A 17,455-nucleotide genomic window follows, 5' to 3' on the forward strand; every position below is an offset into this window, starting at 1 on the left:
AACAGGGTCTCACTGAGTTGCAGAGGGCCTCACTAAGTAGCTGAGGCTGTCTGTGAACCACTATCCTCCAGTCTCAGTCTTCCAAATGCTGGGATTACAAGCGTGCACCACCACGCCCAGCTGAATTCATATTATTTATTTATTTATTTATTTATTTATTTATTTATTTATTTATTTTTGTGGGTCTGGGGATGGAACCCAGGGGCATTCGACCTCCAAGTTACACCCTTCCTTATTTATTTTTTTATTTTTATTTTTTTTGCAGGTCTGGAGATGAAACCCAGGGGCATTTTTTATTCTTTATTTTGAAACAGGGTCTCACTAAGTTACGGAGGGACTAAGTGCTGAGGCTGTCCACAAACCATGATTCTACGGTTCTCAGCCTCCCGAATGCTGGGATTGCAAGAGTGAGCCACCATGCCCGGCTTATTTTTTTTTTAATTTTTTTTTTTTTTTTTTTTTTGAAGCAGGGTCTCACTAAGTTGCGGAGGGCCTCATAAGTAGCTGAGGTTGTCTGCGAACTGCGATCCTCCCGTCTCACCCTCCCAAATGCTGGGATCACAAGCGTGTGCCACCACACACAGCTGAATTCATTTATTAAGATGCTTTTTATGCCCGGTGTGGTGGCGCACGCTTGTAATTCTGGTGCTTGGGAGGCTGAAACAGGAGGATCCAGGTTCACGGCCAGTATCAGCTACTTAGTGAGTCCCTCCATAACTCACTGAGACCCTGTTTCAAAATAAAGAATAAAAAATAGGGCTTGGGGTGTAACTCGGAGGTAGAATGCCCCCGGGTTCAATCCTGAGTACTGCAAAAGTAAATAAAAATAAATAAATAATTAATTAATTAATTGCTCTGAGCCGGGCGTAGTGGCGCATGCTTGTAATCCCAGCATTCGGGAGGCTGAGACCAGAGGATCACAGTTTGTAGACAGACTCAGCTATTAGTGAGGCCCTCTGCAACTCAGTGAGACCTGGTTTCAAAATAAAGAATAAAAAATAGGGCAGGGGCTGTAGCTTGGAGGTCGAATGCCCCTGGGTTCCATCCCCAGACCCACAAAAATAAATAAATAGATAGATAGATAGCCCTGTACAGCCGGCGTGGTGGTGCACACTTGTAATCTCTGTACTTGGGAGGCTAAGACAAGAGAGTCACAAGCTGTATACAGCCTCAGCTACTTAGGCCCTCCACAACTTAGTGAGACCCTGTTTCAAAATAAAGAATAAAAAATAAGGGCCGGGCGTGGTGGCGCACATTTGTAATCCCAGCATTCGGGAGGCTGAGACGGGAGGATTGCGGTTCGCGGACAGCCTCAGCTACGTAGTGAGGCCCTCTGCAACTCAGTGAGACCTGGTTTCAAAATAAAAAATAGGGCAGGGGGTGTAGGTCGAAGGTAAAATGCCCCTGGGTTCCATCCCCAGACCTGCAAAAAAAAAAAAAAAAAAAAAAAGGGCTGGGGTTGTAGCTTAGAGGTAGTTTCATTGAGAAGCCATGTAAATTGAGATCTGTTCTCTGAATTTATTAAAATTCAAAGGTTGGCTCAGTATTTCTTTCCTCCTGCCCACTAAATCTTCATGCTTCTTATAGGCTCCACTTCGACGCTCTGCTGAAGACTCCAGTTCTGGTGTTAGATGTCAATGATGATTTCTCTGAGGAAGTAACCAAACAAGAAGAGCTCATGAGAAAGGTGGGAGGATCTTAACCTCTGCTACCTCGTGGTTTCCCTCCAAACACTTTTATCTTTTTGGTCTTTGTTCCAAAGTTCAGTATATTAGGTCTTGGGTTTTGCATCTCAAATTGCTTTTCACATTTCACAGCCTATAGAATATTATACAACTTACAAATAGAGTCCCTCTTCTCTGAAGTATGTAGGGACAATAATTGTTGAATAATTGACTCGGAACATATGCTTGCCAGCTGACTTCCTCCTCTAAGGTGTTCTAAAACTAGGGAAATGAGACTTGTGGATTCTGTTCCCAGCTCTGCCACTCAGTGCTATCTGACCCCGGGCAGCTCACATTTCTTTACCAGGCCTATGTTCCCTTCCTCACAGAAACCCACAGGACTGGATGCATATGCACTGTGGGTGGAAACATTGAACACTTTGCTAAAAATGTGAATTTTAACTTGAGTTTTGTCTTTTCCACAGGTAAACACCTTTGTAAAGAATCTGTAACCAATGCTAAGATGTTCTGGCTGTGATCTGGGCTCTCTGACTTCTGAAGCTAGAAAATATTGAACCTCCCACGTAGCTCTTTTGTCTCTTGAGTAGTCTGACACACAGGAGTATGGTCTATGTTGTCTTTTAGACTATCATTGTCTTCTTTTATATCTCAAGTTCTTTGAAAATAAAACCGAGTTTCTCTAACCCATTGTCTGTGTATTTCAGGATGTGTCTCTTGGTGCCTCCTCTGAACTTCCCAACAGACCACCACTGTGGGGGGATAACTGGGGGTGGTACCAGGGCCTTCCTTGCACATGATAAGCAAGTGCTCTAGCACAGAGCTACATCCCAGGCTCTTTGCATTTTCTTTGAGACAGAGTCTCACTAAGTTGTCCAGGCTGGCCTCAAACTTTGGATCCTCCTGCCTCAGTCCTAAGTAGATTATGGGTTTGTACCATCATACCCAGCTTCGGTGTCTTCCTCTAAGACTTAATTATTTTAGCCCTTTAGGTCTGTGATCAACTTTGTAGTTAGCTTTTGTGTATAAGAGAAGAGTCCATCTTCTTTGTTTTGCATATGAGCATCCAGTTGTCCAAACCCCATATGATGAAAACACTGTTCTTTCCTGTATCAGATAGTCTTGATACCCTTCTTGAAAAAGCATGTCCCACTTGCGCTTGTCCACTTTTCTCTCTTGTCCTTCTTGTGCTTGTTTGCCACATTAGACTCTGGACGGAGTGTAATATAAAGAGATGAAAACAGAGTATGTGGTGTGTTTTGGGAACTCAGTGAGTTTAGTCATTTAGCTTTGAAGGGCTCAACTACTTAATTCCCATCTACATTTTCAGGAACCACTAATGTAGAATTCCATCACTAGTAGGCCTAGAATAAGAGCACTAGGCCCTCACATCTCAACAAATATGAATGTCTGCCATATTCTAGGTGCCAGCGAGATAATGGTGAACATGACAAAAGGGAGACTTTCTTTTTCAATGTGTGTATTGAACAAAGTGGTAGACATCAAACGAAATCGCAGGCATGGTCAGCATTTCAAAAGAAGTACAGATGTACTTGGTGAACGATAACAGAAGGAGCCAGTATAACCTGGGACAGCCCCCTACAAAGGGACAACTAGTCAGGTGTGGTGGCACATGCCTATAATCAGTATTTGAGAAGCTGAAACAGGAAGGTTGCAGGTTCATGGCCAGTCACAGCAACTTAGCAAAGCCCTCTACAACTTAGTGAGACCCAATTTCAAAAGGAAAAATAATAAGGCTGGGGGTACAGTTCAGAGATAGAACACCCCTGGGTTTGATCCCCAGTACCACACACACACAAAAAAAAATGCATAGATCTTAGCTGTAGTGGTGCACACCTGTAATCCCAGTTTGTGGAAGGCTAAGATAGGAGGATCACAGATTCAAGTATAGTATGTAGTGACTTAGTAAGACACTTTCAAAACAAAAGATAGGAGCCAGGCATGGTGGCTTATGCTTGTAATCCCAGCATTCGGGAGGATAGTGGTTTGTGGACAGCCTCAGCTATTTAGCAAGGCCCTTCGCAATTCAGTGAGACCCTGTTTTAAAAATGAAAAGACTCAGCCGGGCGTGGTGGTGCACACTTGTAATTCCGGCATTTGGGAGGCTGAGACAGGAAGATCACAGTTCGGGGACAATCTCAGCTACTGCTTAGTGAGGCCCTTTGCAACTCATTGAGACCCTGTTTCAAAATAAAGAATAAAAAATATGGCTGGGGGTATAACTCAGAGGTAGAATGTCCCTGGTTTCTATCCCTAGTACCTCAAAAAATAAAAAATAGGGGGTGGTGAATTGGCTTGGACCACTCCCCCCGCATGCCATTCTGGCATGGGGCTGTAACTATCTTCTGTATTTCTATCTTTTTAATAGACTTCTTTAAATCTTCAAAAAAAAAAAAAAAATTAAGCCGGGTGTGGTGGCGCACGCTTGTAATCCCTGCGCTTGGGAGGCAGAAACAACAGGAGGATGGCGCAGGTTCGAAGCCAGCCGCACGCGCTGGCTTAGGAGACCCTGTTTCCAAATAAAAATGTAAAAATAGGTCTGGGAGTGTAGCCCGTAGGTAGAAGGGCTTCCAGGAACCCCAGTACCACCAAAAAAATAAAAATAAAAATTTAAAAAATAAAAAAAAATTAAATTAAAATAAAAAATAGGACTGGAAGTATAGTTCAGAGATAGAATGCCCCTGGGTTCCATCCCCAGTATTGAGGGGAAAAAAAAAAGGGCTGGGTATGTAGCTCAGAGGGAGCCTTTAAATATGGGGATTAGGACCAAAGGAAGGCAGGCTAAGACCTTTGGTCACTTGGAGTTTTAGAGGAGATCCTGGGATTGGAGTTTGTACTAATAGAATTTGCTCAGTGTCTTGCCTAAAATGGCCCCCACACTGTCGAGCCAGACCAAGTTTGTACCCAACAGCCTGCCCCCCAGAGTCAGGTAACTTGGATTAACACATAAAAATAGCTGCATTTCTTTTTGGCTTATGATGTGGCAAAACCTGCTGTTCTGGAACCTATTACCTTGATGGGTTTATAAGATGGATCAAAGTTGTGAAAGTTCTAAGCGAGGGAGAAGGTGACAGTTTCAGGTGAAAGACACTGTTTGTTAAATGCAAATGCTGGAATCACAGGGGCAAAGTGAAACAAGGAAATAATATGCACTTTAAAATGTAAAGGTGGTTTAACCTCCTTCAACCTTCTCCTTAAATAGTAAGCAGTTCACATCCTCTGGCCCACTTTCTCCTTGGAACCTTTTCCTTTCATTGCTGTCTTTGGCTCTCCCACCACTTGGTGCCTCCCTTTCTGTCTCCTGGGCTGACACCTTTTCTTTCCTCCTTTGAAGTGTTGGTGTCCCCGAGGCACCCTTGGCTCCTTTCTGTATTTACTCCTGGGTGATCGTTGGTCAGTTTTCCATCTCTGACAAAATACCCGAGACAAACCATTTAAAAGGGGAAAACATTTATTTGGGCTCTCCATCTCAGAAGCTTCAGTTCCTGGTCACTTGGCCCCACTGTTGGTGGGCCTGTGGAGAGGCAGAAAATCAGGGCAGAACCTCATGGTGGAGGAAGCTGCTCATCTTCTAACAGCCAGGAAGCTAAAGAGGGAGCGTAGGCAAGATACCAGCTACAAGGGCATGCCCCCAAAGACCTGCTTCCTCCACCTTCGCCTACCCCCCAGGTGCCCACCACTTTCTAATAAACCAATCATGAACCCATCAGTGGGCTGATCCATTGATGAGACTAGAGCCCTCGTGATCTATTCACCTTCCAAAGGCCCCACCTTGGACTCTGCTGCTTTGCATACCAAGTCTTTAACACATGAGGTTTGGGGGAGATTTCAGATCCAAGCAATAACTCATCTGGTAGCACTTTTGTTTCATCTTTGGTACCGGAGATGGAACCCATTAGCATTCTCTCTCCAAGCTATGACCCCGGCCCTATTTTATTTGAAGCAGACTCTCTAGGTTGCTACAGGTCTCACTAAACGGCTGAGGCTGGCCCCAAACCTGTGTCTTTCCTGCCTCATCCTCCCAAATACTCTTGTACAAGTTATTTTCTACTGCTGCCATGTCAAAAATACAGTGGCATAAAAAAGCAACACAAATTTATTGCTTTCAGCTCTGCAGAGCAGAACTTTGAAATGGGTCTCTCTGGGCCAAAATCAAGTAATCAACAAGATACTTCTTTCTTGGCAGTTCTAAAGAAGAGTCTATTTCCTCCCCCCCCCCCCCCGCTTTTTTTTTTTTTTTTTGTCCTCTAGGGGACATTCCTTGGGCTTGTGGCCCCGCCCTTAATCTTCAAAGCCAGTAGTGTTGCATCTCTAACCACAGCCAAGAAATTTCTCTGCTGTCAGGACCCACTTGATTACACTGAGCCCACCTGACTAGTCCAATCTAATCTCCCCATCTCAAGGTCTTTAGCCTTTACTACATGTGAAGTTTCCTTGGCCTATGTGAGGCAGTATAATCATAGGTTCTAGGAACCAGGATGTAGACACAGATGGGCTCGGGGCATTAGGCAAAAGACAGCTATTTGACTTCCACAGATCTCAAATACTGTTATGGCTCCTGCTGTTAGCATGGGGTGAAGCCTTTAAAAAAAAAAAAAACTGGAAATGTTAAAATATAAATCATATGTAACAACAGAAGGGTTAGCATAAAGCATCCCAGCATCTCCATTACCCATGTTCTAGCCCCGGCCAGCCCATAAGCACCAGGAAAAAGCTTGAAGTTTGACAAATTCAGATTTACTAATTTGTAGCAAGGGAAACCACATACTACTAGAACCATGGAGCATCTTGAAAAGGGTTGCAGGATTGAGAAAAGGTAGAGTTTAGGTAAAATCTAAATGGAGTGGTGTTTTGATAGATGCAGAACAGGACTGTGTGTAAAGGAGTCAACAGCTGTTCCAAATTGCAAAGTAGACTCATTTGTTTCTGACAAAGCACATTAGGACAGACCTGGACTGTTGTCCAGAGGCCCGTCTCTGAGGTTCTAAGCCTGGGCTGGAAGTGAAGACCACTTGTCTGTGTCAGAGTGACTTGGCTCCTCCTGTGATGTTTCATTTTACTGATAAAACTTCAAACAGCCAAGTTTCTGAGAGTCTCCTTTTAGAGAACAAGGTTTCCCAGTGAGTGAGAAAGTGGTAGTCACACAAAGAAGTGGGGTGTTATGACACTCTAGCTACTGCATGCCCTGGGGGGAGATTCTGGCTCTGCCTGAGTCTGTCCCCACCTGAGGAATAGCAGGGCTGACTTGGCATGAGCCAATTTTTACTTTCTCACTCACTTCAGTTATCAGTGCTACCAATCTTGATTCACCTGTAGCCTACCTCTCTGATTATTTTGGGGGGGAAAAAATTCAGACGTAGAATGAGACTTTGCCCTCAGTGCTGGGGACTGAACCCAGGGGTATTCTAGCTCCAAGCTACACCCCTAGTTCTTTTTATTATATTTTGTTTTTGAACAGGGCCTTACTAGGTTGCTGAGACCCTACACTCTGTTGCTGAGTCTGTCCTTGAACCTGTGATCCTCCTCTTGTCTCAGCCTCCTAAGTACCGGGATTACAGGCATGAGCCACCACACCCAACAAGAAGAGAATGACTTTTAAAGATAAGAGCCTTGGGCTGCGGATGTAGCTCAGGGTAGATTACTTGTCTAGCATGTCTGAGACCCTGGGTTCAATCCCCAGTGCTGGAAAAAAAAAAAAAAGTGAGGACAGAGCCCTGTAGAACTCCAAGTATCATTGCCTAGAATTCTTACACTCAGTGGGCACAAAACGGAATTCTTGTCCCCACCTATCAACACCCCCACCCAAGCCCAGTCATCAAAATCCATTTGTCCTGCTTCCCAGTGTACCCCGGTTGATATCAGAAGCCTGGGACCATCTTTGCCTCTCCTCTTTTTCACACCATTCTCACCAAATTCTGCTTGTTCACCTCCAGAGTCAAATCTCTGCCCTTCCGTTTCTCTTTCTCTAGTTGAAGGCACAGTGGACCCTGATTGGCTTCCCGACATTCATTTGTGTCACCTCTTGCCTTTGTAGCAGCGACTGTGCCTGGCAATGGCTGGGACACCTCCGATCCTCATTCCTTCTCCGTCACTACTACTAGTAATGATCTCCTCCCAGGCCATGTTAACTAAACAACGTACAAAAAGAACAGGTGAGCCAGGCCTGTTGGTGCTCGCCTGTAATCCCAGTACTTGGGAGGCTGAGACAAGAGGATCACAGGTTTGAGAGGACAATCTCAGCAAAGTAGAGAGACTCTTGGCCATCTAGCAAGACCCTGTTTCAAAATAAAAAGGGCTGGGGGAATAGCTCAGTGGTAGAATACCTCTGGGTTTGATCTCCAGTACCTGGGTGGGGGGAACAACACAACAAAACTGGGGACTCTTCAGAAGCACAGCTTCACGTTAGGTCCCTGCTCCTCGACTCCTCCTGGGTGGAGGTTCTAGAGCTCCATGATTTTGTCTCCCACCACTGCTACCAGAAACCCAAGATAACCCAGTTTCTTGTGTTTCCCACTTGAAGAAATGCTTCTCTCTCTGCACCCCCTCACCTCCTGACTCTCTCATAGTGGAAGAACTACTCATTCTGCCAGTCCCGAGTCTTCCCTTGCTGTTGAAGCTCTTGCCTTCCCTGACACAGAAGTAGCCAGCTTTTATGCTCTTGGACACCCTACTTATTAAATTTCTGGATTCTACCTGAAAAAAAGTTGTCTGGAACATTTTTATTTTTGTGGCACTGGGGATTGAGCCCAGGGGTATTCTATCCCCGACTACATCTCCAATCCTATCAATCCTACTTTTTAAATTTTTATTTGGAAACAGGGTCTCATGAGGTTGATGAGAGTCTCATTACCTGCCAAGACTGTCCTAGAACCTACGATTCTCCTGTCTCAGCCTCCCAAGTACTGGAATTAAAGCATGTGCCACCACACCCAGCGATCTTTTACCTTCTTGATACAGACAAGTCACTTAGCACAGGTTTTGGCATTTATTTACTTTTTTTTTTTTTGAGACAGGGTCTAACTGAAGTGTCCAGGCCGACCCTGAACTTACAATCCTCCTGTCTCAGCCTCCCAAGTAGTAGTATTACAGGCACACACCACCATGCCCAGTTTATTTACTTTTTGATATTTACTGAATTCCTAATAAAAACTTGCTAAATAAGAGAATAATGTGAATAAAGACACAAATCTGCCCTCTCTAAGGTCATTTGGTTGTGAGCTCCGTGTTATGGTCAATAGCATATGAAATGCCTTCTGTGTGCTAAGAACTGTGAGGCTCTGCAAACAACTAAAGGGGCTCAGAACCCACCGCAAGCTGTCGAGAGGTTGATTGTTGGCGCCTACTGTGTGGAAGCTACCCTGCCAAATACTTTTAAATATCAATTCAATTAGTCTTCTCAATAATCCTAGGAAGGAGAGTTAAGATCCCAGTTTTTTTTGTTTGTTTGTTTTTTTGGTTGATACTGGGGTTCCTGGAAACCCTTCTACCTCCGGGCTACACTCCCAGACTTATTTTATATTTTTATTTGGAAACAGGGTCTCTTAAGCCAGCAAGGCTGGCTTAGAACCTGCGAGATCCTCCTGTCTCCGCCTCCCAAGCGCGGGGATTACAAGCGTGCGCCACCATACCTGGCGCAAGATTTCAGTTTTAACCAGTGGGGAAACTGGAGCTCAGAGGTTCAGTAATTCCCTAGAGCTAGTACTACCAAAAAGGAAAAAAAAAATGCCTTTTATACAGTAATTATCAGGCTCCTTCATTACCTGAGCTTTGGAAACCTTCATCTCTAACTTCCACTCTCTATGAAAGAAATGTCTGTTGTAGCTCAATGGTTTTATTTGCTGTCCTCTGAACTAAGTCTATGCTCCTCTAGTCCCTGCACTTGCCTGACCATGTACCCTGTTGGTCTGAAATGCCACAGAAGAAATAGCCATGCTTATTCATTATTAACAGAAGCAGATGACTCTAATGAAGCTTTGGTTTCAGGACCCATCCCTTACCAAGCCCTAGGAGAGCCCACCGTAGCTGTTCTGCAGATGTGAGGGAGCTGTAACTGCTGCTGCTCAAAAGTTTGTTGTGGGCCAAGACTGGCCGTGATATCTGACTTGCAGAGCCTGAGCTGCATATCCTTGGCCTGCCATGTAGCTGCAAAGGAGTCTAAGAAGGATGGTATCTGGCTTTCCATCTTCCCTGTAGGAGTTGAGCTCCACCTCCAGTCATGGTGAACCAGTGCTCAACCACAGGAAAGGAACTCATTCACTGGTTCTCCTCAAAGGATAGCAAATTCTCCAGGTCTTTCCATCTTCTTGCAAATGACATGATTTTGTTCTTCTTCATAGCTGAGTAGAATTCCATTGTATGTATTTCCCATAATTTTTCACTCCATTCATCTGTTGATGGAGACCTAGGTTGGTTCCGTATTTTGGCTATTACAAATTGTGCTGCTATGAACATGAGTATTCATATGTTATTGTAGTTCTCTGATTTCAACCCTTTTGGACAAATACCCAGGAAAGGTATAGCGGGATCATATGGTGGATCTAAACCCAATCAAGAAATGGGCAACTGAACTGAATAGACACATCACAAAAGAAGAGATACAAAATGGCCAATAGATACATGAAAAGATGTTCAACAAAGCCATCAGGGAGATGCAAATCAAAACTACGCTGAGATTCCATCTAACCCCAATCAGAGTGGCAAGCATAAAGAAATCAAATAACAACAAATAACAACAAATGCTGTCGGGGATGTGGGGAAAGAGGAACTCTTTTACACTGTTGGTGGGAGTGCAAACTAGACTAGCCGCTATGGAGATCGGTGTGGAGATTCCTTAGCCTTGCAGCTTTTAAGCACACTACCTTGTAGGGCCACCAGGTGCCTCCAGAATATGTCTGAGCGGGCTCACATCCTTCCCAAACCTCCTCTGCTCCAGCTTACAGTGGACTGTCGTTCCCCTGTACTCCTTGCTATTGGCACTACATTTGCCCTGGCCTCTCAGTCTCCTGGGTGCCCTTCGTTCTCGGAGCCCACCTTCATGAGTAATTACCATCTTCAGGAAGCCTCTGCAGACTGCCACCCCAGCCAGATCAGGGGCTCCGCTGTGTGCCCAGTTGAGCTTATTCATCACCGTTGCACTGACCACAGAGCATTAGCACGCTCTCCCCTTGGCTCTTAACTAGAGCACAGAACAGGTCTTGTCCTTGTTTTGTAGCTCCAGTAATAGCCGTGAGTAATTCGAGAGACACTGGGTAAACAGAAAGGAGAAAAGGGGAAGCAGGCTGAGCCGTAGAAGGCCTCTAGTGCTAAATAATGAATGTCTCCCACATCCCTACCCCTTTTGCTGCCAGCAACATACTACAGACTTGCTGAGTCCCAGGCCACAGTCCGCTGAGCCTCTGGACTAGATAATGTGGCTGAGATGCTTAGAACAAATATTAGACAGTGACGGTGAGTCCTTTGATTCTGCTCTCAGAATCCCTTGTCCAGGTGATTTGGACCAGAAAGTACCTCCTGAGGAGAGAGTAACAGAAGACAGAAGCCTCTGGCAAAGGCACTGGGCTTCACAGACTTCTTTCACATGGGAAAGATATAAACTAAGTCACTGTGGTTTAGGATTTTATTGTGCGCAGCAGAGCTAATGTGTCCTGCAGCTCTGAGCTTGTGGCCACGTTCTCTCTGCACCAGGTGGCTTAACAACTGGAGAGCACAGGCAAATACTATCCAGTACTGGGGCACCGCTGCAGATGACAGGTGTTATGGTCCACTGGGGTGGGTGTGTGGGAGAAACCAGGGGAAGGGATTGGGAGAAACCTTGGGCAAGTCACTAGGCCTCTCTATATCTTAGGTTGCTTGCTTTGAAAACAAGAAAGGTGATCTTCAAAATCTTTACCCTCTCATGCTCAAAGTATTTGCCTCATGAATGAACAAATAACGTGGAATAGGTAGAGGACTTGGATTCAGGCATCATACAAACCTGGGTACAAATCCTGGCTGGGCCACTGGCCAACAGTGTAACTTGGACAAGTTCTTTAACCTCTGAGTTTCTGTTTTTGTAAAGCTAAAAATGATACTAACTTTGGACCAATTTTCAGGGTTGGTTCAAGAATTAGGAACCCCGTGGACAGGGACTGAGAGCGTAGCTCAGTGACAGAGTGGCATGCCTAGCCTACTCAAGGCCCTGGTTCAATCCCTAGCACCAAAAAGCAAACAATGATAAAAGAGAGAGACAGACAGGCAGGCAGACAGGCAGTAGACCAACTCCTAGGCACAGATAAGACACTCCATAAACGGCGGTGGCAGAGGTGGGTAGTAGGAGGGGTGGATATTTGGATAGTCCTCAGTCTCCCTGAGCTGAGCCTTGGAGACCGAGGTGAGGAATGTTTGGCAGGTGGTCGGAAGGACTGCCCACACAGGTGTGCAGCATGGGGTGTGTTGGGGGAGAGGGTTACGTATGATGTGACAGGGAAAAACAGACACAGTGAGCCTGAGTGGGGAGACGGCACGCCCCTAAGTGTGACACATGGCAGACAGAAACAAGTGCTGCTTCCACTGGCTAGGAAGCTTCACGGACCACGTGGCATTTGAATTGGGCATCAACTGATGGCAGGATTTTTAGGGGCAGGTGGTTTGGAGGAGAAAAAGGCAGGAAGCTAAAAAAAGGGTCTGGGCATGGGGCAGGGAAGCTGGAGGGGAGGGCAGTTGTGGATGAGAAATCCTCAAGCGTTATAAATAGATTGTTCTGCAAAAGAGGGACTGGTCAGCCAAGCCTCCCTGCCTGTTCTCTTACCTGCTTTCAATAGTTCTGAGTAGGCTGTTGAAGGCAAAGCCAGAATGCCTGGGTCTTCCTGTGAGGTCCCTTGGGCAGCCTGGGTGGCGAGCCGGTGTGGGACTCTGGCTCAGAAAGGGGGGCCGGAGCAGGCAGGCATTCACAGCAGCTTCCTTCCCGCCTGGTGGCTGGCTGAGTGCCCGCACTTGACCTGAGATGACCTGCTTGCTGGAAACAGTTCTGTGGCCAGGAGCAGTCAGGCTTCACCTTCGGCTTTTTTTCCCTTGTCCTTCAAATTGGGAATTGGGGTTGTGGTGGCACATGCCTGTAATCCCAGTACTTGGGTGCCTGAGACAGGAAGATCACAGGTTTGTGGCCAGCCTCAGTAACTTAGGCCCTCGGCAACTTAGTGAGACCCTGTTTCAAAATAAAAAAAAAAATAAAATAGGGCTGGGGGTATAGTTCAGAGGTAGAATGTTTCTGGGTTCAACCCCCAGTACTATTTAAAAAAAAAATGGGACTCTTTCTCAACTCTTTTGTTTTTTGGGTTTTGTTATTGCTGTTTTGTTTTGTTGTTTTGGTACCAGGGATCAACCCAGGGCATTGTGCTTGCAAGGCAAGCACTTTGCCACTGAGCCTTCTGCTGTTCCACAAGCCTTCCTGTTCCCTGGCAGGACGTTGCTTTCTTTGGTGTTTGCCAGCAGGATGTCTACTGTTAGCAACCTGTTCTTTTTGCCTCTTCTCTGCTTAGAATGGATGGCTTTAAGGATGCTTGATCATTGCATAGATAAAGAAATAAAGACTAGGGGAGTGGTATATGCATTGTGTTTTTCCCAGAGTCACTCAGCTAGTTGACATCAGACCCAAACAACCCAGGTTTGGGACTCTCGGGCCAGGCGGGTGCTCTCGCTCGCTGGCTGGGAGCTGCTCAACTCCACTCACCTCAGATACAGGAAGGCGTGGGCATGTGCACCTCGGCTCATCGGCAAGCCTGGAGTAACGTCAGTGACTCGAAGCCCTTGTGTGGAAAGGTGAGTTACATTTCAGACATCTTCACAACAATACCATGCTTGGATATTTTGTGGGTTGGGTTGATGTGGAAAATAATTCCTAAAATTCCCAGATTGGTCCAGTGTCACTGATTAGTTGCCTTTAAGACACTAAACCCAGCAGTAGGGTCAGTAAGAAACGCCTTGGTCAAATGTGTACGGGATGAACACAGCATATTTGTCAAGGAAAGGGGTTGATTTCTAGCCAACATACAAGCTACCATTTCTTAGTGCCCAGTGGGTTACTGTTGCTCCAAGACCTTTTCAGAATTTCCTTTGGAGCCAGCCCGCCGGTCCCGGGAGAGCCAGGCTCTGCTCGCCGTTCACCAAGGACACGCGGGGCATCTGTGTGGCAGGTACCCAAAGCACGAGGGCTGGCAAGACACACGCACATGTACCTTACAAGTGACCTCTTCAATGGAGAAAATAAGATGTCTTACCTTGGTTCTCAAGGATATTTTTTGGCTGCTTTCTAAAGTTAAGCTCCTTTTCAAATGATAGAGAAAGAATTCACTGGTTGAACATATTCAGGAAAAATGTACCTTAGACAAAGGCAATCTCAAAAAGAGAAATTCCCAAGACATTTTAATCGATGATAAGACAATCTCCCAAGGAGATGATTTAGATAATATTTATTTGGAACTAGACATTGTGGGGTACTTGTTTAAAATGCAAAGGCATATTTTCATGAGAACAAGGTTTTGGCTCCTGGAGGCCAGCCACCTCTCAAAGCATGACCAAACAGTCTAAATCAAACCATATCTCTTGGCTCTTGTCCACCACCATGAGCCCTCTGGCTAGGGCTGCCCCAGGCGTTCACATTTGACAGCATCTGCCTACTACAGGAACTCCAAATCAAATCAGACTCTAAGATTGACACCGTTTAGAAACAAACCTGCTTATTTGCATGAGTTTCCTATGTTGCCAAGGATATGCCAATGATTAAAAAAAATCGCTGTCGAGTTTCCAGATTCTGAAAAAGAAAACATTTCTATATGCTATTTCATGTAGCTCTTCCTCATTTATCCTCTCCTTGAAGCCATACTCTGGCAGTAGACGTTAAATATTTTTTATGATAGACAAAACGAGATTTGGATAAATGACTCCTCTAAATCACACAGCTGTAGAGGACCATCATGGAGCTGGAAGCCAGGTCCTTGTAGTCGCTCTTTCAGCACTCCTCCACCAGACCTCAGGGGCCTAAACACTTACCCCAACTCCTGGTTGGGTTGTGCTTCCCAGCCTGTCCCCCAAGCCCAGGTGTGACCAGCATTGCCAAGGACACCATGGGGTATGTCACCCCAGTCCTTCCCACCAGAATCTTTGGATGTTGGGCCTGGGCAGTGGTGTTCCTTGAGTTCTCCAGGTGATTCTAGTATGAAAAGTCTCCATCACTCTGTTACGAAAGTAACCAGGATTTGCTTTCTTCTCTCTCAAGGACCTCCTTAAAAGCATCTGAAAAAAAAAAAAAAAAAAGAAAACTATTATCAGGATGGACCAAGATGTTTCCTCTGTAAAATCTCCCTAATATTTCCAATTTAGTATTTCAAATTTAGAGCTGTTCAAAAAGTAATATGGAAGCCGGACGTGGTGGCTCATGCTTGTAATCCCAACATTCAGGGGAGGCTGAGACCAGAGGATTGCGGTTTGCGGACAGCCTCAGCTACTTAGTGAGGCCCTCTGCAACTCAGTGAGACCCGGTTTCAAAATAAAGAATAAAAAATAGGGCAGGGGGTGTAGCTCGGAGGTCGAATGCCCCTGGGTTCCAATCCCAGACCCGCAAAAAAAATAAATAAAATAAAATAAACCCAAAGGAATTCTACCTTTGAGTGACACCTCCAGCCCAGTTTTATTTCTTATTTGGGAACAGGGTCTCGCTAGGTTGATGAGAATCTCACTACTTGCTGAGCCTCTCCTTGAACCTGCAATCCTCCTGTCTCAGCCTCCTAAGTACTAGAATTACAGACATGTGATACCATGCCCAGCTCCATAAATTATTTAGTTGTTCTTTGATGTAGAAAATTGAGAGTTTTGCTGTTAAAAATAAGTCTTCCATGAGGATCCTTGTGCCTATATTTTTATGTACAACTTTCCTGGAAGTGCATTACTTAATCAGAAGGTATAAAATATCTTTAAGGCATATTAACAATGTTTAAGGATAAACATTGTTAATATGCTTACCCAAGAGTATACTAGTTTATGCCCCCCCCCCAAGTGAAATATCTTAGAAAATAACAACTTTACAAGCTTTGGAAACTTTATATTTTCATTTCATTATCTATCAATTTACTATAATTAACGAGGTTGGGCTTTTTATGCCTTTATTGGCCACTGATATTGCTCCTTTAGTGAATGTCCATTCATCTCCTGAGATTTTTTCCTTTTTTTTTTTTAACCATTGTGGGTGTACATTTTCTTTCTTACATGTATGGCAAATAAACACTTTTCTCATTAATTTGCTTTGTAAATATTTTATCTTTTAATTTGGTTTGTTGACAAAATAATTTGATTTTATGCTTAGAAATATTCCTTGTTCAGGTGTATTTAAATAGATGTCTCAGTGAATAAATGCCTCCTCACAGAGAAGCATTTTATCTGGTTAAGCAGGGTATGTTGTTCTGGGCTAAGAAGTAGTTCCTCTCCTACCAGAAGTTGGCTTCAAATGATCAGAACTACATTACTTCTTCTATAGTATACATTGCTTCAAATACCCTCCCCAAAGCAGAATAATACAAAAAGCATATTGGTAGTTCCCATCTTTGTAAGGAAAAACATTTTATAAAGCTAACAATACAGTATAGCCTCTCACAAAAGACTATCCCACCCCTAAACTAATATTGCCCAAACCCATTTCCGTCCTAAATTTAAAAACAGGGTGAGTCTTAGGATGGTACCACTAGGTTCTTCCAGCCCCAAGTGGAAACTTGTTTGGCCCAAATTTCCTCTGGTCCAGTGCCTTTGGGGACACACTGATCCTGGGCAAAGTGACTCTGGCATGTAATATTTGACACATGTATACTAAAAAATTATTTGTGGTTTAGTTGGCATTCAAATTCAACTGAAAGTCTTGTATTTTTACTTGTTAAATCTGGCAAGCCTATCCTGAGGTTTTTCTCTGTGTTGAAGTTTGCGCCCATGTCCCAGGAGTGGCCATGTCCCAGGAGTTCCACAGGAAGCGGACTTCTGGCACCAGTCATTGCAACTGACCTGCTTGCTTTCAAAGAGGCCTCCAGAGTACCAAGGGGTGGCCTCCTCCTTGTACCCCAGAAACATTTCTGAAAATCCCCACTGCATTACCTATTACACAGATCAGCATGGACTATATTTTGTTTTTACCCAGGGTATATTCTACTTCCAAGCTATACCTTCAGGCCTATTTTATTTTTTATTTTATTTATTTATTTATTATTTATTTATTTATTGGTGGTACTGGGGTTCCTGGAAGCCCTTCTACCTCCGGGCTACACTCCCAGACCTATTTTTTTACACTTTTATTTGGAAACAGGGTCTCCTAAGCCAGCGCGCGTGGCTGGCTTTGAACCTGCGCGATCCTCCTGTCTCTGCCTCCCAAGCGCGGGGATTACAAGCCACCACACCTGGCTTCTTATTTTTTAATTTTGAGAACATTTGTCTCACTAAGTTGCTGAGGCTGGCTGTAAACCTGTGATCCTCCTATCTCAGCCTCCCAAGTATTGGGATTATAGGTCTGGGCCACGTACTTATAAAGTGAGCTCTTCCACCAGGCCTCATGGGCCTCCCAGGCTTCCTGCTTCTTCCTCCTCTTCCCAGCACCTTTCACAGCTCCTGTGGGCCTGTGGGTGGGCAGGCCCAGTGAGTGCCTAGCTCTGGTGCTCTCAGCCCCTGCACGTTCCTCTCTGAGTAGCTATTCTGTCAGTTCCCCTCTGGCCTCCTACAGTTGATGCCTTGTTTTCTGTTTT

General features: G+C 44.9%; 1 protein-coding gene across 3 annotated transcripts in view; it reads left to right on the forward strand.

The window, feature by feature from the left end:
- The window catches only part of DGUOK (deoxyguanosine kinase), a gene marked incomplete at both ends in the record, with an annotated part of 42,295 nt that extends 40,119 nt beyond the window's left edge, over positions 1-2,176 (forward strand). For all 3 annotated transcript variants that reach the window (XM_080711270.1, XM_080711272.1, XM_080711271.1), the window contains 2 exons: positions 1,588-1,687; positions 2,150-2,176. In XM_080711270.1, the coding sequence (XP_080567396.1) occupies positions 1,588-1,687; positions 2,150-2,176 (127 nt within the window). The remainder of the gene's footprint in view (positions 1-1,587; positions 1,688-2,149) is intronic.
- Between the last annotated feature and the right edge of the window lie 15,279 nt (positions 2,177-17,455).

Source organism: Muscardinus avellanarius (assembly GCF_963383645.1).
Source record: "Muscardinus avellanarius genome assembly, chromosome: 15".
NCBI lineage: Eukaryota > Metazoa > Chordata > Mammalia > Rodentia > Gliridae > Muscardinus > Muscardinus avellanarius.